The 23,570-nt window shown below is 50.9% G+C and overlaps 1 protein-coding gene across 1 annotated transcript in view; it reads right to left on the bottom strand.

Moving 5' to 3' along the window:
* LOC142313165 (uncharacterized) overlaps nucleotides 1–23,570 on the bottom strand; it is a 115,190-nt gene that overhangs the window by 36,205 nt on the left and 55,415 nt on the right. The window contains exons 10-13 of the mRNA XM_075352153.1: nucleotides 6,353–6,482; nucleotides 6,172–6,269; nucleotides 5,884–5,974; nucleotides 1,386–2,253 (exon numbers count right to left, since the gene is read on the bottom strand). Coding sequence (XP_075208268.1) covers nucleotides 1,386–2,253; nucleotides 5,884–5,974; nucleotides 6,172–6,269; nucleotides 6,353–6,482 — 1,187 coding nt within the window. The remainder of the gene's footprint in view (nucleotides 1–1,385; nucleotides 2,254–5,883; nucleotides 5,975–6,171; nucleotides 6,270–6,352; nucleotides 6,483–23,570) is intronic.

Here is a 23,570-nt window from a genome sequence, read left to right as displayed (position 1 = left end):
TGGTGCAGGTTACTGGGACCAGGCTGGAGTGTGTGCTCAGAACGGTACTCAGGATCTGCAAGCAGAAACAGGGTTACACCAAGCACAGGCATAGAGGGGCATGAACAACTAGTACAAGAGACAAGCTACAGGGACACGTTGAACAAGCACTGGCCATGGGGAGTAGCAAGTCTTAAATACCTAAGGTTACTTATTAGTGATATTCTGGACAGCTGTGCTGGCCCTTTAAGTCAGAGAGAGTGTACGCGTGCGCCCCCTAGTGTGCATGTGTGAGGGCCGCAACCCGGATGTCAGAGCCGAGACCTCAGGAGAGGCAGGACGCTGGGGCACAGGTGGCTGCAGTGAGTGAGCGACGCAGGGCCGGGACCGACGGGAAAAAGGTATGTCAGCAGCAGAGCGGGCTCGACGGGGAGCGGGGACCCCAGGGGTTGGAGTGATGGGTGGTGAGTGGCGCTGTTGGACCGGGAGCATGACAATTAATGACACCACTGCTATGCAGCGACTAGCTTCTTCAATATGGACAGCATAGGAATGAGCTATAGCCGGCATAAGGAGGAGTGAGGCGTCGATATTTATATTACAAGGGAGTGGTTGCAGCCAAGGTTCCAACTACCTGTTAAATCACTGCGGGATAGAAAGAAACATTAAACTTTTCAATACCAGATGGAATTAAATACGCTACAAATGATGAGGGATCCACAATGCGCTGTGATCTTCTGATAACATGTCAACTAGAGGTCACATCAGGCTGTGACACACCCGTGACAGTAATTTCTTGCTATAGGAATACCCATTTCAATTTCAACTATAATTTTTAATCTCACGAGATACATTCCTCAAATAAAGTTTGCAACATCAAGGAGGAAAAGTCATGGAATGATTGAAATCACATGATTGATAGACATGTAAAAGATTTGCAAATAATAAAATCATAGAAACAACATTTTCAAAACATCTCGATTTATTCAGTATCGAAGTATGACCAGCCTTGGTCAGTGAGGTTAATGATAGTCATCTTAGGAATGTTCATCAAGATCCACTGCTGGCAGCTTCCTTTGCAATTACCGACCAATGAGGTCTCAGATGGGCTGGATAGGAGACAAGTCACAACACTGCAGGTCATTGTAGCACGTTTAGGCCACAAAGGCTGCTCACAATAGCCTGGTGTTGTCGTGTTGAAAAATGGCTCCAGATACATCTTGGAGAAAAAAGGTTCTACCTAAACAACTTCCCTTCAGTCAATGAAATCCGAATCAGATTATAAGAAATTTGCTTACCTGTGTTTCATGATTATCATTTAGTGTTGAAAGTTGGTTTTTCTTTGTCTTGTAGATGCTTGACTTTTTTTCTTGAACAATTTGGCAATAAAACAACAAGAAAATTGCTAGTCCCTTATATGAACTATTTGATGTTGGGAAAGATGTGATTTGTGGGTAAAATATTTCCCACATTCGGAACATGAAAATGGATTCACCCCTGTGTGGCTTCTCTGATGTGTAACAAGACTTGATTTCTCTGTAAAACATTTCCCACATTCGGAACACGAAAATGGCTTCTCCCCCGTGTGACTTCTTTGATGTCTAACAAGCGTTGATTTAACCATGAAACATTTCCCACATTCTGAACATGAAAATGGCTTCTCCCCTGTGTGAATTTTCTGGTGTCGAATAAGATGGCATTTCTCTGTAAAACATTTCCCGCATTCAGAACATGGAAATGACTTCTCCCCTGTGTGAATTCTCTGATGTGTAAGAAGACAGGATTTATGGTTAAAACATTTATCACATTCTGAACAACAATATGGCTTCTCCCCAGTGTGAACTCTCACATGTCTAATTAAAACAGATTTCCATTTAAAACTTTTCCCACATTCTGAACATGAAAATGGTTTCTCCACTATGTGAGTTCTTTGATGTGAAAGAAGATCTGATCTTTGGTTAAAAAATTTCCCACATTTGGAACATGAAAATGGTTTCTCCCCTGTGTGAATTCTCTGATGCCTAACAAGATTTGATTTAATGCTGTAACATTTCCCACATTCTGAACATGAAAATGTATTCTCTGTTGTGTCAACTATTTGATGTTCAACATCCGATTGGTGGCTTCTGTTTTGATTAACAGTCTTTGAAGAATCAGAAGATTGAACCTCTTGAAAAGGATCAGATGATAAATCTTCACTGTCACAGGCTGAGGGCATATGTGGGATATCACCATGGTCTTCGTATGGGCCTGGTGTGATACCGTGATCATCTGCTATAAAATCCGAAAACAAATTTTATTATTTTCAACATTGCCATGATTTGATATTATTTAACTTATATTGTATATTTTACAACATTTCTGTATACAGATTTCTATACAAATTGAAGTATAACTTATTATGATCTGAATAAGAAAGTGGTCAACCACCCATTTACAATCCCCCTGGACTTCAACATCTAACCTAGAATTACCGAACGTAACGCATATACATACAAATGTGCGATACAATATAGAGGTTAAAAATAGTCTATTAAAACACAATTTAAAGCAACAGATAGAAACAAGCACTATAAAAACCTGTAAGAAGCTCTTGTATTAAAGTGTTTATTGACTAAACATATATGTAGTGTAGTGCAGGTGTATTGATAAAATTACCGATTGCCATCTTCCCTGGTTTTCAGCTTCCCTGTTATTCCAGTCCTCTTCTGATTGGTATTCTGACTTGCCAGGTCCCACTGAGCTCTATGTGTGAGCCGGAAGTTGCGTTTACAATGTAAGTGTATCTGTCACAACTGCATGTGAAGACACCTGGCGAACGGTGTAACACGGAGGAAACACAGAGGTAACACTACAACAGAAGGCACTGGCGCTAGGGTGAGGGGTGCGGGGTCACCTCCTAACACTCACCTGAGTCTGATCACTTCACTTCCTAACATCCCTAGACGGTCCTTACCTCTGTACACCGATCACATGCCTAGGCCCTCGCTGGCCATGAACTCGCCCTCACTAGTCAAAACCAGCGATACGCTAGTCTCACTACTGCTCTGAGACAACACGAGGTAGGAAAGGCAAACAGATGGGGAAAAATACAACAGATAAAACTCCAGCAGGAACTTCTCAGCTGCAACTGAAGCGACAAATCATCTTTCTCCAGAGACTGGTGCTTTCCAAGTAGACAGCATGGGTATGAGCTATAGCTGGCATAGGGAGGAGTTAAGATTGTATACTTATAGGAGAAGGGAGTGGCTGCAGCTGAGGTTACAACAACCTGTTAGATCACAGCAGGATAAAATGAACCTTAACCCCTTCACTACCGGACAGAATTAAATTCCAACTAAGGGTAAACAACGAGCGGGCACTAAAGCAGATCTGTGATCAACAACACGCCATGACCTGCTGATCACAGATTCCCCTGAGATTACATCAGGCTGTGACAAACTCGTGACAGCATGGAGTGTCAGAACAGGACTCCATATCCTTACAATTTAAAAGCAACTTTTGTCTCACATTTAGAGCGCAGTGTAAGTCGGCAAGTCACAATAGCTGTAATGCCACCCAGAAGAGGACTGGAGCAGTGCTGGAAACTGGGGAAGTCGGCAATTGGTGAGTATCGCTGATGTATGTAAAGTGTTGTGGAATTAATAGCGCTGTATAATTGAATATATATATATTATATATTAATGAATGTACATTGTATAGCTTATACTTATATGCTTAGAATAAGTTTTCACAGAATTGGACACCACGATGGCACAATGAAGCCTTATGAAATGTAAAGGATCACCAATAGTGATGAGCGAACGTGCTCCGCACTGCTCAGTACTCAATCGAGCATCGAGGTGCTTGGGTAGTCGCGGTGCTCTGCCGAGTATCACAGGTGCTTGGATGTGTCATCCATGAAACAATGAGAACAATTCATAGCTTTGCTTCACTGTATGATGGGAACCAGCAGCCCAGTAAGAGCCATTTGCAGTCTCTGAATGGCTCTCCCGGGGAATAAAACAGCGTTCTCGGACGTAGTGTGACCATAAAAAAAAAAAAAAAAAAATATCCTGCCCTCACTTCCTCCGGAAATGCTCTATTTATGGCTGGCTGTATGTGGGCGGAGACCTGAACAAGCCAATCACTGACTTTCCATAACGCTAGTGTAACACCCACACCGATGTCGTCGCACTCTCCTGCCCCCCTCCCCCGGCGAGGACACCGGCACTCTTACCCATCTGGCTGTCCTGCAGTGGTTACCCCTTCCCCAGCTCATGCTGCTGTCTCCCGGAGCCTGTGCACATATCACAGGCTTCTTGGATCTGTTCTAAGAGCACATGCGCAACCACGCCCCCTTTCTTAAAGGGCCTGTGTCTCCTATCCCGCAAGTGCTTCTCAGGTTATCTGAGAGGCTGCAGGTACTTAAGGCACCTCTGCCTTATGGGAGGTGCCTGGGCAATGAGTTATTTACATTGCTAGTTGTCAGGTCCCTTAGTGGTACTTTGTGCTGTAGACTGCGGCTGACTGACATCTCTTTGCAATTTAAGTGCTGTGCCAGTCTGCTGTGCTGCTGCCATTTCCATCCACACTGGTCGGCTATCACAATACCCGCCACCGCAAGTATCCACGCTGGTTGCTGCTCCCGTTTCATCCATCCATCCCGGATGGATTCACTCCTCTGCCTGCTGCTGCCTTCTACCTAGAGACTGATCCCCTGGGGCTGCCCTCTGCCGGCTGCTTACCAGCGCCAGGAGAAGACTCGGCAGCCGATCCAATTGGCTTCCCCAGGCAAGTGAGCTATACCTTTGGTCTAGTGGATCCACTAATACAGCGCTCGCCCCGCAAGCATAACATCTACTTACTTGCGTCAAGCTCATCCAAGCATCTGACCAGTTAAAATTTAGTAACGAGCATTCGAGCATTTTAGTGCTCGCCCATCACTAAGAACCAGGTCCATCTGTGTACACACCCAGTTGTCAGTTATTAGTTTAAATAGAAAGTGTTGCTAATTGGTTTTGACTCAACTTGTTACTCAGCCCTACTTCTAATTCCTGCCCCAATCCATCTATACCATTGCGGCTGATCTCCAGACTGTTTTACTTCTCTTTTTCATGCCCTTCCATAGATTGTACTACTGCTCGATATCGACCTTTACTTGCTCATAATCTGATTTTGCAATGTCTAGATGCCCATGTGTCTGACTTTGTGTGTGATCCAGCTCATTCTCTATCATCACTTCTTCACCTGTCAACTGATATTCCACATCTACATTAAAATTTGTGACCTGGTGACTTCTTGATATGAAAAAAGTTTTATTTCAATTTGGACATTGAAATTTTACAGCTAAAATGTGTTATAAAAAATGTAATATAGCTTGATTTTTGTGTAAACATCAAATACGTCAAAGTAAAATAATGGTATAAAGGGCCCGTTACACGCGTCGATTTATCGTGCGATCGCATGTGCGACGTGACACGCCCAGAACGTATTTATGATTTGCCGGTATCGCTTATAGGTCATTTATTTGCTGTAACACGTAACGATCTCAAAATCAACGCATCAGTGAGCAACGATATATTGTTAGACTCAGGCGGTCGTTTGAATGTTGTTTGATTTTGGCAGGGTGTCAAACGGAGCAATATGTCGGCTGCTTCCCCAAAACAAACAATTTTTTAAAAATGAACGACGTGTCAACGATCCACGATTTTCATCCTGTTTGCGATCGTTCAGAGTCGCTCGTAGGTGTCACATGCAACGACGTCGCAAACGATGCCGGATGTGCGTCATGGAATTCGTGACCCCGACGACATATTGCCAGATAAATCGATGCGTGTAAGGGGGCCTTAACATACCCTAAAATATTTTATTACAATTACAGAAGAATCTGTGACTTCTCTGCAGTTAGTGGTTACTACTCACCTGGGCGGCCATCTGTAGGAATCTCCTCATTACACCATTCGTCACCCCTCACATATGTCTCTGTAGTATTAATATGGGGCAGATCTTTCCCCTGAAACAAATATTGTAAAAGTCACAGACAGATGGAGAAGTCCCATCTATGATCAGCTCTAATCCCGCCATCTCCACCGCTCTCCTTACACAAGTATAACACATATAATACTGGAGGATAAAACAAGACTGAGCACAAGACCTTCACAGCCGTCTACACCTCATAGGGAGATTTCATGGCACCTTCTCTCCATCTACCTGATGATCCTGAGGAACATCGGGATCTTCTTGTTTACAGTCCTGTGGAAGAAGAGGACGGGGACATCTCTCTGGTGTTGTCCTCTTACTGGATAGACCTGGAGGAGACACATACAGGGATTGAATTCATTCCTTACATACAGATAATTATAGGCCGTGTGTATTTAGTCCTGTCTATTACCTGGTGATGTGAGGGGCTGGGGATCCTCCATCATGACGTCCTTGTACAGATCTTTGTGTCCTTCTAAATACTCCCACTCCTCCATGGAGAAATAGACGGTGACGTCCTGACACCTTATAGGAACCTGACACATACAATGATACCGTCACCCCCGATCCCTTCATAGCGTTACTGTATAATTTCCCAGCATTCCCAGCAGTGTCACCTCTCCAGTCAGCAGCTCAATCATCTTGTAGGTGAGTTCTAGGATCTTCTGGTCATTGATGTCCTCATGTATCGAGGGGTGAGGTGGAGGCCCCGTGATTGGGCTCAGGGGTCTTCCCCATCCCTCAGACACAGGGGCCTGACAGCGCTCACTAGAGGTCTTCTTCACTACTGTGTAATCCTGGTTATGGAGAGACACAGTAATAAATCTCACTCCAGACATTTCCAGAGTCCTCACCTCTCCAGTTCTGTCCATCTGTTATTCCCATAGATAAGAATGATGTAATGTGACGTCATCAGAATCTCTCACCTCTCCAGTAAGCCGGAAGAGGATCTCTAGGGTGAGGTGTATGATCCTCTCCGCCATCTTGTCCCTGTCCCTTTCCATCCTTCACGGGGCAATCAGGAGAATTCTCTTCTATAGAAGATCTCCACTGAAAAAAGCATGACTTGATACCACTACATTTGAGGAGCTAATACTCGGTACTGAGTAGTTTAATGGAGAATCTCCACATAGATCTGTGCTTACAGGACCTGTGATGATGTCACAGTCATGTGATCAGAAGAGGAGTATATATAACAGTACGGCGCCTGTTATACCAGCAGATCAGATGTGACCGGAGTCCTGTCAGAAATATTCTCTACTTTATATAAACCTGCGGGAGTCAGAACTACATCTCCCATCAACCCCCGGGCGCTAGAGAGGAGGATGGAGGAGTGAGTAAAATAGGAAGAATAATCGATATCAGTCCTGTCAGGAAGATTATGGAAAAACAGGAGAATCCTCTGTAGTTGACTGACTGAGCATCCGCCATTGTATTCTTTTACGATAGGCAGAGCGAATATAACATTTGCCTGAGGAAACTGGCTACGATATCCCCCATTTATCTGAGGAAAACTGAGACAGAATTATTATTTGAGGTAAACTTAGGTAGATAGAAAGAGAATTTATATGAGAGACAGAGAGAGTATTCTCCACTTATATGAGGAAAAGAGAGAGTATCCTCCACTTTTTTGAGAAGAGAATTATTCACTTGTCTGAAGAAAACAGAGGGAGTATTCTCCACTTATCTGAGGAACAGAGAGTATCCTTCACGTATGTTTGGAAAAGAAAGAGAGTAAAGGCCGCTTTACACGCTGCGATACCGGTACCGAAATCGCTAGTGTGTGTACCCGCCCCCATCGGTTGTGCGTCACGGGCAAAATTGCGCGTACCCTTCACACTACTTACCTGCCTAGCGACGTCGCTGTGACCGGCGAACCGCCTCCTTTCTAAGGGGGCGGTTCGTTCTTCGTCACAGCGACATCACTAAGCGGCCGTCCAATCAAAGCGGAGGGGCGGAGATGAGCGGGACGAACATCTCGCCCATCTCCTTCCTTCCTCATTGCTGGCGGGACGCAGGTAAGGTGAGGTTCCTCGTTCCTGCGGTGTCACACGTAGCGATGTGTGCTGCCTCAGGAACGACAAACAACATCGTACCTGCAGCAGCAACGATAATTGGGAATAGGGGGGCATGTCACCGATTAGCGATTTTGAACATTTCTGCGACGATTCAAAATCGCTAATAGGTGTCACACGCAACGACATCGCTAACGCGGCCGGATGTGCGTCACAAATTCCGTGACCCCAACGACATCGCTTTAGCGATGTCGTAGCGTGTAAAGCGGCCTTAACTCCACTTATCTGAGGAAAAGAGAGTATCGTTCACATATCTGATGAAAAGAGAGCGAGTATCCTCTACATATCTGATGAAAAGAGCGAATATCCTCTACATACAGTTAGGTCCAGAAATATTTGGCCAGTGACACAATTTTCGCGAGTTGGGCTCTGCATGCCACCACATTGGATTTGAAATGAAATCTCTACAACAGAATTCAAGTGCAGATTGTAACGTTTAATTTGAAGGTTTGAACAAAAATATCTGATAGAAATTGTAGGAATTGTACACATTTCTTTACAAACACTCCACATTTTAGGAGGTCAAAAGTAATTGGACAAATAAACCAAACCCAAACAAAATATTTTTATTTTCAATATTTTGTTGCGAATCCTTTGGAGGCAATCACTGCCTTAAGTCTGGAACCCATGGACATCACCAAACGCTGGGTTTCCTCCTTCTTAATACTTTGCCAGGCCTTTACAGCCGCAGCCTTCAGGTCTTGCTTGTTTGTGGGTCTTTCCGTCTTAAGTCTGGATTTGAGCAAGTGAAATGCATGCTCAATTGGGTTAAGATCTGGTGATTGACTTGCCATTGCAGAATGTTCCACTTTTTTGCACTCATGAACTCCTGGGTAGCTTTGGCTGTATGCTTGGGGTCATTGTCCATCTGTACTATGAAGCGCCGTCCGATCAACTTTGCGGCATTTGGCTAAATCTGGGCTGAAAGTATATCCCGGTACACTTCAGAATTCATCCGGCTACTCTTGTCTGCTGTTATGTCATCAATAAACACAAGTTACCCAGTGCCATTGAAAGCCATGCATGCCCATGCCATCACGTTGCCTCCACCATGTTTTACAGAGGATGTGGTGTGCCTTGGATCATGTGCCGTTCCCTTTCTTCTCCAAACCTTTTTCTTACCATCATTCTGGTACAGGTTGATCTTTGTCTCATCTGTCCACAGAATACTTTTCCAGAACTGAGCTGGCTTCATGAGGTGTTTTTCAGCAAATTTAACTCTGGCCTGTCTATTTTTGGAATTGATGAATGGTTTGCATCTAGATGTGATCCCTTTGTATTTACTTTCATGGAGTCTTCTCTTTACTGTTGACTTAGAGACAGATACACCTACTTCACTGAGAGTGTTCTGGACTTCAGTTGATGTTGTGAATGGGTTCTTCTTCACCAAAGAAAGTATGCGGTGATCATCCACCACTGTTGTCATCCGTGGACGCCCAGGCCTTTTTGAGTTCCCAAGCTCACCAGTCAATTCCTTTTTTCTCAGAATGTACCCGACTGTTGATTTTGCTACTCCAAGCATGTCTGCTATCTCTCTGATGGATTTTTTCTTTTTTTTCAGCCTCAGGATGTTCTGCTTCACCTCAATTGAGAGTTCCTTAGACCGTATGTTGTCTGGTCACAGCAACAGCTTCCAAATGCAAAACCACACACCTGTAATCAACCCCAGACCTTTTAACTACTTCATTGATTACAGGTTAACGAGGGAGACGCCTTCAGAGTTAATTGCAGCCCTTAGAGTCCCTTGTCCAATTACTTTTGGTCCCTTGAAAAAGAGGAGGCTATGCATTACAGAGCTATGATTCCTAAACCCTTTCTCCGATTTGGATGTGAAAACTCTCATATTGCAGCTGGGAGTGTGCACTTTCAGCCCATATTATATATATAATTGTATTTCTGAACATGTTTTTGTAAACAGCTAAAATAACAAAACTTGTGTCACTGTCCAAATATTTCTGGACCTAACTGTATCTGATGAAAAGAGAGTATCCACTTATCTGAGAAAAAAACAATGCATATACTCCACTTATCTGAGGAAGAGAAAAAAAACAATTATCTGAGGAAAAAAAGAGAGTAACCTACACTTATCTGATGAAACAAGAGAGAAAATCATTCACTTATGTGACGAAAAGAAGAGAGTATACTCCACTTATCTGATGAAAAGAGAGTAACCTCCACTTATTTCAGCAAAACAGAGAGAGTATCCTCCACTTATTGGAGGAAAACAGAGAGTATCCTCCACTTATGTGAGGAAAAGAGAGAGAACATATCCTCCATGTTTCTGAGACAGACTGATGTAGCTTTTCATATCTTATATGATGCAGAGGACAAAAGAATCTTTCATCTTATCGGAGGTAGATTGAGATATAGATCATCCTTGACTTATCTGAGGGAGATGGAGAAAGAGAGTGTGGTGCCCTGGACAAGCCAGGACGTCACAGGTACTACAACAACACACCCCACACCCCGGTTAGGAACATCAGAGTCACACACAAATCCTTGTTGCCTCCCTCCAGGGGCTGATGTCCACACCAGGTGGGGCAGAGCCAGGTGGTTGGCTCCACCCACCGAGGAGTTCACAGTCCTGGAGGCGGGAAAGGACAGTAGTGGAGTTAGGGAGAGTGAAGTGGAAGGAGGGAAGTGGTAGTGGAGCAGACTGGCCGTGTCCAGGTACGTGGCCCGGGCACAGAAACAGCAAGGTTGGAAGACGGTGGTGACCGTCTGCAGGCGAGGTCGATTGACGCACAACCGTAAGGACCGGGGACGGGCGGTGGCCCGCCGGTACTGGACCGGGGAGCGAAGAGAAGCCAGCACCATTCGGCAGTGCCTACGTACCCCAACCAGGCTTGGAGTCGCCGTTAAACCGGTCAAATCCGTCAGCGACGGGAACCTCCGGGGTTTCCCAGCAGCAAAGACCCGACTGAAGGCAACCGCTCAACCGTGAAGGGAAATACAGCTACCGCCACAGCTAGAGTTCCCAGGGCCAGAGCCTGCGGGCAACAGGGGCTCCTCATGCAACTACACCGCTGGGGAGCGGGTCACCGGTGGGAAGTCATCGGGGCCGAAAACACATCAAAGGTGCAGGGGGAGACAGTCACCGCCAACCTACCGGGAGTGACCACCGCAGCCGTCTGTGGGACTCGTCCATCCAGCCGTTTGTTTTACCAGAGACTCCGTGTACGTTACTGGCTGAGTGAGTACCACCGTGCCGTCTGGCACCGCGCTGCCCCGCGACCCTGCACCTCCCCAACTCCTGCCATCCACCCCTCCAGTCGCTATCACCGGGCCCCGGGACCACCAAACCCCCCTACCCACGTAGGGGAGAGAAACATCTCAGCTGCTCCCTGTCATCGCTCCCGGGATCCCCGTCCAGAGCAGCGGTGGTGTCCCATTATTACCACAAACCGTGGGTGGCGTCACGGTCAACATCCCCAAACCAAACCATCCCTTTCACTTACGGGCGAGGAGCGCCGCTCGAGTCCCCGGATCCGGCCCACCGCTCGAGCCACCGAGCAGCAGCAGCAGCGCCGAACCCGAGCGTGTTGAGCGCATCGCGCCCTCCCCGCCCGCGACAAGAGCATCCTCTATTTTATCTGTGACAGACATAGAAGAGAGCATCCTACTTTTTATCTGAGGTAGGTTTAGTTAAAGAATCTTCCATTTCATCAGAGCTAGACAGAGTATCCTCCATGTTATCTGAGGTAGGCCTAGAGAGGGCACCCTCTATTTTATCTGAGGTATACAAAGAGATAAAGAGGATATCCTAAATATATCTGAAGTAGACTGAGATAGACTGAGAGCATCTTCGATTTATCAGCGGTAGGCTGACAAAAAATATATCATTTTGTCAGAATAATACTGACAGCGAGCCTATTTTATTTTATCGAAGGTCGGTTTTACACCATTCAAACCTTAGCATTGAATGGCCACCAAGCGCCAACATGTCTGCCAATCAGCGTAGTTTAATAGGCTGGAGCGACCTTAAACGATTGCAAAAGAGACAAAAATCGTTTGTCTGAAAGAGGTTGTTTTTTTATGAAAAATCGTTGTCTGGTCAGTAGCGATGTTGTTCATCGTTCCTGCGGCAGCACACATCGCTGTGTGTGACACCGCAGGAGAGACGAACATCTCCTTACCTACGTCCACCGGCAATGATGAAGGAAGGAGGTGGGCGGCATGTTCCAGTCGCACATCTCTGCCCCCCCTCTGCTATTGGACAGCTGCAGTGTGACGTCGCTGTGACGCCGCACGAACCGCCCCCTTAGAGAGGAGGCGGTTCGCCGCAACAGCGACGTCGCAGGGAAGGTAAGTCCGTGTGACGGGTGTTAGCGATGTTGTGCGCCACGGGCAGCGATTTGCCCATGACGCACAACCGACGGGGGCCGGGTATGCTCGCTAGCGATATCGGTACCGATATCGCAGCGCGTAAAGTACCCTTTAGATGTGTGGCTTAAAGCAGTGATCTTTTCAAGGAAGTCAAAAGATCATTTCACCCAACGAACAACAATTTTGCTAATTCGTCGGATGATCAGCTGCCTAGTTACACTGCTCGATTGTTGGGATTTTAATTGTGTAAAATGGCCAGTTCTGCACCACACTTTTCATTACCACCATTTGCCAGTTTGATGCGCCAGCGAGACTGGGTCACTCACTAGTACACATGCCGCCCAGCTTTTCCGAGCACCTGGTAAGTACTGTTTTTTGACTGTATCACACAAAGGGTAACACAACCAAGCTATTCTCACCCTCTCCATGGTTATGGGTATGTTTAGAGCAGCATAAGCAAACTTATTAATTTTTAATTTTATTTTTAGATTTAATATACAAAAGAAGTACAGTGCTTAAAAAGTTAGAAAGGATGGAATAATAAAAAGATTCAGGCAAAAAAAAAGGGAAAAATACGATACGTCCGCTCTGCATCTGAAGCTGTTCTCTCCTAGTGTGGAACTTGTGTTGTGTGGTCCAAGCTGTTGCCCCCAGCCACTGCCACCGGCCGGTTCACTGCTCTCACCAGGTAAACCTGCTCTTCCCACTGTCTGCTCCTGACTCCCCTTTGTGGTTGCTGCTCCCTGATCCGGAGTCCCCAGTTCCAGTGGATCCGGGGAGTCCCTGGTGCGATGGCATCCTGTAAACCCACCACTGTAGTGACCGCCTAGTCTGATCCGACCCTGGCCCAGTCCCCATTGGGGAGGGCAACCCGGTGTTACTGTATGTTTGTGTGAGTGGAAACCGGTACCGAGCTTCCCGAGACCCAGGATAAGTACTACACCCTAATAGGGGTGCAGTACCCTGTGGCGCCTGAAGCCTCAGGGGCGCCACATTCCCCAGTGGCAAATGACAGCACTCCTGTGCTGCAACATTTTACAGTGATCGCCGCATTTTTGTTATGCATTAAACCAAAATATTATTTCTTCCCTTTATGGGAGGCACATCATATTAAACATTGCAAACAGTTAACTCCGTACGTTTTCTTAGCTAGCATTATCATCACAACCACATACAATTTAGACAATTTTTGACATGGTAGAAACATGGCAGCATTTACACTTGTTACCAGAGCATAATTACACGCTATTTATATTCTGTACACAGGTTCAGCATTATTTACATTTTTCAACTGGGCATTATCACACCTTTACTAAGGGAAAATCGGTCATTAACGGATGACGTTGGAGTCTAGTGTGCCACCAGTTTTGCAGATGTCCCAAGAGACCAAAAAGGTTGCAACAATTCTGAAAGGGTGCACAACAGGTGCAATTATTTACAGGTACAGTTCCGACCACAAAATGTCCAGTGGCCCGGTTGTCCATCATTTCAAACAGGGAACATTGTAAACATTATCTACTGGGAGTATGGCAGTTCCTGACCAGCCTGTGTCAGGTGACTCTCCCTTGAGGTTTGGGTGGCTTTATCACAATACCCCTCCTTGCAAGACTTTTTGGGCACAACAGGTGCTGGTTTTGGCTTTGCTGCTGGTATGAGGGCTGTTGCTGCAGCTGCCGCATCCGGACGACACAGTCCCACATCCAGGGCATACCATCCCCGCTCCCCCTTTTGCCCAGTGTAAATGACCCCATCACCGGGGTACAGGTCTCTGCCAGGATGACCTCTAGGGAGATGGGCTTCCACATCTCGCCGGGACACAAATGTACCGCCCCGGGGCTCGGCCGGCTGCCGAGCCGCTCGGATCCGTGCTCGTCGGTGGGTGGCTCGAGCACTCCATGGACCTGGGTGTTACGGGGGGACCGGCAGATTAGGACCAGGGGGTATATATCCTAATCGCCAGTCGGGGCCCACCGTGCTCCAGATGACAAAGGAGCTGCTGGCACCTGAGGGTTAGGCGGAGACTATAGAGCTGGACTGCTCTGAGATAACCCAGGAACTCTGGGAACCGGTCACGTGTGTTGGGACACGTCAGACCGGACGACAACCCGATTAGCGTTTTGGTGCACCTAGCGCTACACCAACCACATGTGCAGGAAACACGTCAGGCCGGGTGGTAACCAGGTAGCGTTGACCGGAAGACCGCCACGAAAGCGCCCTGTCGGCCACGTGTGTAGGACACGTCAGGCCGAGCGGTCCTCCGATTAGCGTTTCTGGCCACCTCTCGACTGGCCACGTGTGTGTAGGACACGTCAGGCCAGATGGGTACACCAGTAGCGTTGACCGGGAAGCCGAGGAAAATAAGGAACACCCTGTTAACTCCACAGGGGTCCTGGAGTACGCTGTCCGTGCGCGTAGGGGGCACAACCGGACAGGTGGCGCAGCAGGTGCGTTGTCCGTGTGCGTAGGGGGCACAATCAGACAGGTGGCGCAGCAGGTGCGTTGTCCGTGTGCGTAGGGGGCACAATCAGACAGGTGGCGCAGCAGGTGCGTTGTCCGTGTGTGTAGGGGGCACAATCGGACAGGAAGCACAGCAGCCGCAGCCCAGTTAACGCCACTGGGCTGCTATAGCAAGACTGGAACGGCAGGAGGGAAGCACGGCGCCTGACCCTGATGTGCCGAGCCACGAATCTTGGCGTGACAGGCACCGTTCGCCTAACCCTACCTACCGCTTCCCAACATAGGCTTATGCCGCAATGAAGCTCTAACATGGAGGTGTGCTCTGACTGAGCAAAAGTGAAGACTGCGCACCTCCATGTTGTCTCCAGCCCCTTTTATAACCTGGGTCCGCCCCAAACCCAGGGTGGAACCACCAAGGTCCAATAGCAGAGTGCCATGTCATCAGTGACGTCACATGCAACCTATCCGGAACCGCCACGTCATTGATGACCTCATGGCAGCCACGCCCCAAACACTTCACCAGTCATCGTCTGACGACCAATACTGAGGTGCCAGATCATAGGGGCGGGCCTCTGCGAGCCAGTCCGGAGTTGCCACGTCATCAGGACACCTGACACCCTCTGCCCTATTAGGGCCTGCCACCTCACGGACATGCTCAGTGAGGTCCTTACCGGACCTAGCCTCTGGTGCACTAAGTGCCTGAGCATGCCCAGTAGCCTGAGCAACAGGCTCAGAAAGCAGACTATCAGTTTGCGCATGCTCAGTAGGCACATCCCAGCACTTAGACACAGCACGAAGTCCAAGTACCTGTGCAAAGAGGCTGTTAGGGTTAATTGTGGAAGCATGCTCAGTAGCCTGAACTGAGGACTTAGTCTCAGACATAACACAATCAGGCTGAGCATGCTCACTAGGCAAAACACCGGGCTTAAACTCTGGCTGGGGTAAATCGGTGCACGCATGCGCACTAGCCGCCTCTCCACACTTAGACGTGGTGGAAGGAACAGCCAACTGGACGACCCGAGGCACGGCCAAGAATGGCAGCCGGCGCCTGGGCGCAACAGGAACCGCAGCAGGCTGCTTGCGGCTATGGCGGCGCCGGTTCGTAACAGTACCCCCCCCTCTAGCGGCCCTCCCACTCGAATGGTCTATAGTCGCCACAGATACCACTGAGTGACGGACAGAAGATGGAGACATGCAGTGGGAGCTACAAGACTCGCTCCAGCGCGTAATCACCCCAGACGACCAGTCGATATGTGGGGAATGCCGCTTCAACCAAGGAATACCCAGCAGAATATCATCTGCACCCTTAGGGAGAACCAGAAATGAAATGGTCTCCCTATGCCCAGATGACATGGCAAGGGTAATTGGTACTGTCCGCTGGTGAATTACCTTGGGCAACAAGGACCCATCCACCACACGGACTCTCACTGGCCTTGGCATTTGCACCAGCGGGATGGCATGCCGCCGGGCAAAAGAGGAGGAGATGAAACTATCCCCAGCACCTGTGTCCACACTTGCCCTTGTGGACCATGTTGACCCCTTAAAGGAAATGGATGCGGGAAACGTCACCCTAATGGATGACGCAGAGTCCAGTTTACTTCCAGCTATGGTCACCAATCGCGGTCGCTTACCCTGACGCTTTGGGCAACGGTTGGCATAATGACCATACTGCCCACAAGTGAAACAGGAAATGCCCTTGCGACTCGAAGACCTAGCAACACCAACCCTAGAGATGTCCATAGGGACAGAGATGTCCTCTAAGGGAGGTGCAGTAGGAGAGACCACTACAGTGGCTGAACGGCCCTCTGACCTGCGCTCCAGCTGACGTTCGGAAGTCCGCAGGTCAATGCGGGTAGCCAGAGTCATGAGGCCCTCAAGGGTAGTTGGTACCTCACGCGACGCTAATGCGTCCTTCACGTGCGAGGCTAATCCCCTCCAGAACAGTGGAATGAGAGTCCTCTCTGACCACCCCAGTTCTGCAGCAAGTGTCCTGAAACTCACAGCATATTGACTTGAGGAGGTACGCCCCTGCTCCAAAGTCAGTAGCTGTAGGGCCGAGTCGTGAGTGACCTGAGGCCCCAGGAACACTTGTCGCAAGGACTCCAAAAACTCCTTAGAGTCCTGTACTACGGGGTCATTCCTCTCCCACAATGGTGTAGCCCACTCCAGTGCTCTATCAGAGAGCAAGGAGATGATAAACCCCACCTTCGACCTCTCTGTAGGAAACCGTGCAGCCAACAGCTCTAGATGGACTGAGCACTGGTTCACGAATCCCCTACATGCCTTGCTGTTCCCCGTAAACTTGTTGGGCAGCGAGAGGTGAGGGAGGGTTGGAGTAGGCTTGGTGACTGACACCATTGCAGCCGCTTGAGCCACCACATCATTCATATCAGCAGCAAGAGCAGACTTCTCCAGAGACCTCACTCTGGCATCAAGCTGCAGCATGAACTGACGTAGCTGCTCCATCTCCGCCATGCCAGCCAGACCCTGGCGCAGTCTTACTGTTACGGGGGGACCGGCAGATTAGGACCAGGGGGTATATATCCTAATCGCCAGTCGGGGCCCACCGTGCTCCAGATGACAAAGGAGCTGCTGGCACCTGAGGGTTAGGCGGAGACTATAGAGCTGGACTGCTCTGAGATAACCCAGGAACTCTGGGAACCGGTCACGTGTGTTGGGACACGTCAGACCGGACGACAACCCGATTAGCGTTTTGGTGCACCTAGCGCTACACCAACCACATGTGCAGGAAACACGTCAGGCCGGGTGGTAACCAGGTAGCGTTGACCGGAAGACCGCCACGAAAGCGCCCTGTCGGCCACGTGTGTAGGACACGTCAGGCCGAGCGGTCCTCCGATTAGCGTTTCTGGCCACCTCTCGACTGGCCACGTGTGTGTAGGACACGTCAGGCCAGATGGGTACACCAGTAGCGTTGACCGGGAAGCCGAGGAAAATAAGGAACACCCTGTTAACTCCACAGGGGTCCTGGAGTACGCTGTCCGTGCGCGTAGGGGGCACAATCGGACAGGTGGCGCAGCAGGTGCGTTGTCCGTGTGCGTAGGGGGCACAATCAGACAGGTGGCGCAGCAGGTGCGTTGTCCGTGTGCGTAGGGGGCACAATCAGACAGGTGGCGCAGCAGGTGCGTTGTCCGTGTGTGTAGGGGGCACAATCGGACAGGAAGCACAGCAGCCGCAGCCCAGTTAACGCCACTGGGCTGCTATAGCAAGACTGGAACGGCAGGAGGGAAGCACGGCGCCTGACCCTGATGTGCCGAGCCACGAATCTTGGCGTGACAGGCACCGTTCGCCTAACCCTACCTACCGCTTCCCAACATAGGCTTCTGCCGCAATGAAGCTCTAACATGGAGGTGTGCTCTGACTGAGCAAAAGTGAAGACTGCGCACCTCCATGTTGTCTCCAGCCCCTTTTATAACCTGGGTCCGCCCCAAACCCAGGGTGGAACCACCAAGGTCCAATAGCAGAGTGCCATGTCATCAGTGACGTCACATGCAACCTATCCGGAACCGCCACGTCATTGATGACCTCATGGCAGCCACGCCCCAAACACTTCACCAGTCATCGTCTGACGACCAATACTGAGGTGCCAGATCATAGGGGCGGGCCTCTGCGAGCCAGTCCGGAGTTGCCACGTCATCAGGACACCTGACACCCTCTGCCCTATTAGGGCCTGCCACCTCACGGACATGCTCAGTGAGGTCCTTACCGGACCTAGCCTCTGGTGCACTAAGTGCCTGAGCATGCCCAGTAGCCTGAGCAACAGGCTCAGAAAGCAGACTATCAGTTTGAGCATGCTCAGTAGGCACATCCCAGCACTTAGACACAGCACGAAGTCCAAGTACCTGTGTAAAGAGGCTGTTAGGGTTAATTGTGGAAGCATGCTCAGTAGCCTGAACTGAGGACTTAGTCTCAGACATAACACAATCAGGCTGAGCATGCTCACTAGGCAAAACACCGGGCTTAAACTCTGGCTGGGGTAAATCGGTGCACGCATGCGCACTAGCCGCCTCTCCACACTTAGACGTGGTGGAAGGAACAGCCAACTGGACGACCCGAGGCACGGCCAAGAATGGCAGCCGGCGCCTGGGCGCAACAGGAACCGCAGCAGGCTGCTTGCGGCTATGGCGGCGCCGGTTCGTAACACTGGGGGTCACGACGCCCTGAAAGGGGGTTGGCGCTACACGTAGGGACTTCGGTGGGGAGGTCCACGGCCGGAGCCGCGGTGGTTTGTAGGGGATTTAAGTTCGTGACGCCACCCACGGGTTGTGGATGGACACCACCGCTGCCGTTGACTAGGCTCCCGGGGACGGTGTTGCGCAGCTTGGTGTTGACCCCCTCTGTGGGTAGGGGGACGGTGGTCCCGGGGGCCCGAGAAAGGTGCTGAGGCAAGGGGATGGATGCATGCTGGGGTGCCGGTGCGGTGAACGGCCCGAAGGCACTGGTGTACTCACCATGATAAACATGCTGGAGTCTCTGGTGAACCAAACAAGATGGTGAACGGTACCCGCAGCCGGCTGCAGTTTCCCCTTAACAGGTTGGTGGTTTCCGCCTTTCTCCTGCACCTCTCTTGTGTAAAAGTTACGACTCTTATGCCTAAGCAACGGTAGTCCGCTCCCCGGCTTGCTGTGTGTCGGGAGAGCCCTGTGTGCCCGCAGACACTGGCCCCTTGGGTCTCTATGCCTTGGCGGTGGCTTTACCCTAATGGTTGGGCTGTTGTCTTCAGTCGGGTTTTGTGTGGGAAAGGTCCTAAAGTCCAGTCCTCAATCAGTTGATTTGACTTAGCCTAGTTGTTTCTGGGCCTCATACTGGGTCTGAGTACCCCTCCTGGTGCTCCGGTTTCCAATCAGTTCCTCGGTTCTATACCGGCGGGCCACCACCCGTCTCCGGTCCCACCGGCTGTAATCCCAGCTCCTGCAGGCGGCCACCACCGTCTGCCTCCTTGCTAGAGGTGACTGGGCTCCAACCCAGACACCTGGTGTAGACTTTTGGCAGGCCTGAGCACAGGTCTGCCCTTGAACTTGACTCAAACTAATCTACTGTCTTTCCCGCCTCCGGGACTGTGAACTCCTCGGTGGGCGGAGCCAACCACCTGGCTCCACCCCCTGGTGTGAACATCAAACCCGGAGGGTGGTGACAAGGGTTTTGTAGTTTGGCTGCTGTCACCTTACTAAGGGGAGGGGGTGTGTGTATGCATGGGACTACCTGGGACGACCTGACTAGTCCAGGGCGTCACATTCCCCCTTGGTTTAATGCAGACCGTCCGCGGGCTGCCCGTCCACCATTGGTTTATTTTCTTTATAACTGTAAAAGATTTGAAACATGTTACAAGTATAATAACATTGGTATAAACTTCAAGGATTTGTTTCAATTCTTCCCTTGCGGGAGGCACATGCTTAAACGTTGCAAACATAACATTTTTATTAACACGGGAACGGGTCATTCAGTCACCCACCCAAACAAATGTAGCCTTGATGCTGACCCTAAGAAATGGGCAGCACCCCTTTTCCCCAGTCCAGGAACGGGCCCAGGTGTTGTTGTACGGGATGGGTGCAGGGTTTCACACCTGCTTGTCTCTCAGAGGCCCCACATCCAGGGGGCCCCTGACCCGGAGGATCGCCAGCGGTTGCAGTGGTGGCGGGCCTCGGCCATCTCTTTCCCGCAGGCCCATCCTCCAGTCTACCTCTCCGGAGGTTGGGAAATGGGACAGGCCGGTCAAGGGACTATTTACAAACCCAAAAGTTTTTGGGTGACCTGCAAGTTCTCGGCCTTGTCTCTTTTGGACGGGGCAAACACAAAGTCCCAACGGGGACTGTGTTCAACTTGGCAGCCGGGATCCGCTGAGTTTAACGTTCATCTTCTTCGTATTCCTCCTCCACGGTAATCTCAGAGCTGTACGATGGGGGAGGGGACCGGGAGCACCTTGGGCCTTCTTGGTGTTCCCTCCTCTGCACGTCAAGGGCAAACCAGCCCCTCTCCCCGCAATGGCGGGTGTAAGTAACCAGTTCGCCGGGTGCCAGGTCACGGTCCGGGTGACCCACGGGCAGGTGCGGGTACACGTCCCGACGGGACACAAAGACTTCAGCCTCCAGGCCGGGCTCGTAGATAAATCCCCATCCACGGTCGGGGTCAAATCGCCGGACCTGGCCCTCGTACTTCAGGCACCCGGTAGGTGGCGCTTCTTAGATCCTTTTCCCGGATGGTAGGGGGCAGGATCTTGGCTCTCCTCTTCTCCCGGGCCTCGATCTCTCAGCCCAGCTGGTTTGGCGGCCGCTCCCAGAACGGGGTGTCTACCTGCCCAGGGTCTCTTGATGCGGGGGTCTGGCCCAGTCGGTGCTCCCCGTAGCTGGCGACGACCGACACCCTCCGTGGGGAACCCCGCTGTGTCACAGCCGGCCCTGCTGCTTGACAGTGGCCACCCCGTGGGACCTCAGCCGAGGTCTGAGACCTGGAGACAACCAGCCTCACCTGCTGGGCCTTCTTCCGGGCAGCGCCCTTCTCCTCCCTCTTGGCCGGGCGGACTGCCGGGGCCAGGTTCTCCTCGTGGACAGGCTCCTCCGGGACTGGCGGGATCACGTCAGGCACGGGCACTTCCGTGAATTGGCCTTTCATGGGAGCGGGTAGTGCGGGCCGATCGAGCGGCTGTCCGCGTGCTGCGGCCACAGGCGGCTCCTCGGAGGCGTTTGGGATGGACTCCGCCACTGGTGAGGGGGGTGGGGATCCGAGCGGAGAGGTAGCGGCGACCGTTACGGGCAATGGGGGGAGGCAGCATGGAGGACGGGAGCAGACCGGGTCCCTCAGCCGCAGCGGCCGGTCCCTCCAGGACACAGGGGCGTGGGTAGCGTACCCTTTCCTACAACACTGTCGCCACGTCACGGGCCACACGGTTGGTGGTTTCCGCCTTTCTCCTGCACCTCTCTTGTGTAAAAGTTATGACTCTTATGCCTAAGCAACGGTAGTCCGCTCCCCGGCTTGATGTGTGTCGGGAGAGCCCTGTGTGCCCGCAGACGCTGGCCCCTTGGGTCTCTATGCCTTGGCGATGGCTTTACCCTAATGTTTGGGCTGTTGTCTTCAGTCGGGTTTTGTGTGGGAAAGGTCCTAAAGTCCAGTCCTCAATCAGTTGATTTGACTTAGCCTAGTTGTTTCTGGGCCTCGTACTGGGTCTGAGTACCCCTCCTGGTGCTCCGGTTTCCAATCAGTTCCTCGGTTCTATACCGGCGGGCCACCACCCGTCTCCGGTCCCACCGGCTGTAATCCCAGCTCCTGCAGGCGGCCACCACCGTCTGCCTCCTTGCTAGAGGTGACTGGGCTCCAACCCAGACACCTGGTGTAGACTTTTGGCAGGCCTGAGCACAGGTCTGCCCTTGAACTTGACTCAAACTAATCTACTGTCTTTCCCGCCTCCGGGACTGTGAACTCCTCGGTGGGCGGAGCCAACCACCTGGCTCCACCCCCTGGTGTGAACATCAAACCCGGAGGGTGGTGACAAGGGTTTTGTAGTTTGGCTGCTGTCACCTTACTAAGGGGAGGGGGTGTGTGTATGCATGGGACTACCTGGGACGACCTGACTAGTCCAGGGCGTCACATTCCCCCTTGGTTTAATGCAGACCGTCCGCGGGCTGCCCGTCCACCATTGGTTTATTTTCTTTATAACTGTAAAAGATTTGAAACATGTTACAAGTATAATAACATTGGTATAAACTTCAAGGATTTGTTTCAATTCTTCCCTTGCGGGAGGCACATGCTTAAACGTTGCAAACATAACATTTTTATTAACACGGGAACGGGTCATTCAGTCACCCACCCAAACAAATGTAGCCTTGATGCTGACCCTAAGAAATGGGCAGCACCCCTTTTCCCCAGTCCAGGAACGGGCCCAGGTGTTGTTGTACGGGATGGGTGCAGGGTTTCACACCTGCTTGTCTCTCAGAGGCCCCACATCCAGGGGGCCCCTGACCCGGAGGATCGCCAGCGGTTGCAGTGGTGGCGGGCCTCGGCCATCTCTTTCCCGCAGGCCCATCCTCCAGTCTACCTCTCCGGAGGTTGGGAAATGGGACAGGCCGGTCAAGGGACTATTTACAAACCCAAAAGTTTTTGGGTGACCTGCAAGTTCTCGGCCTTGTCTCTTTTGGACGGGGCAAACACAAAGTCCCAACGGGGACTGTGTTCAACTTGGCAGCCGGGATCCGCTGAGTTTAACGTTCATCTTCTTCGTATTCCTCCTCCACGGTAATCTCAGAGCTGTACGATGGGGGAGGGGACCGGGAGCACCTTGGGCCTTCTTGGTGTTCCCTCCTCTGCACGTCAAGGGCAAACCAGCCCCTCTCCCCGCAATGGCGGGTGTAAGTAACCAGTTCGCCGGGTGCCAGGTCACGGTCCGGGTGACCCACGGGCAGGTGCGGGTACACGTCCCGACGGGACACAAAGACTTCAGCCTCCAGGCCGGGCTCGTAGATAAATCCCCATCCACGGTCGGGGTCAAATCGCCGGACCTGGCCCTCGTACTTCAGGCACCCGGTAGGTGGCGCTTCTTAGATCCTTTTCCCGGATGGTAGGGGGCAGGATCTTGGCTCTCCTCTTCTCCCGGGCCTCGATCTCTCAGCCCAGCTGGTTTGGCGGCCGCTCCCAGAACGGGGTGTCTACCTGCCCAGGGTCTCTTGATGCGGGGGTCTGGCCCAGTCGGTGCTCCCCGTAGCTGGCGACGACCGACACCCTCCGTGGGGAACCCCGCTGTGTCACAGCCGGCCCTGCTGCTTG

The sequence above is a fragment of the Anomaloglossus baeobatrachus genome, chromosome 5 (genome assembly GCF_048569485.1).
Source record: "Anomaloglossus baeobatrachus isolate aAnoBae1 chromosome 5, aAnoBae1.hap1, whole genome shotgun sequence".
NCBI lineage: Eukaryota > Metazoa > Chordata > Amphibia > Anura > Aromobatidae > Anomaloglossus > Anomaloglossus baeobatrachus.
Note: the sequence above shows the minus strand (reverse complement) of the source record. Positions and strands in the feature narration are given on the sequence as shown.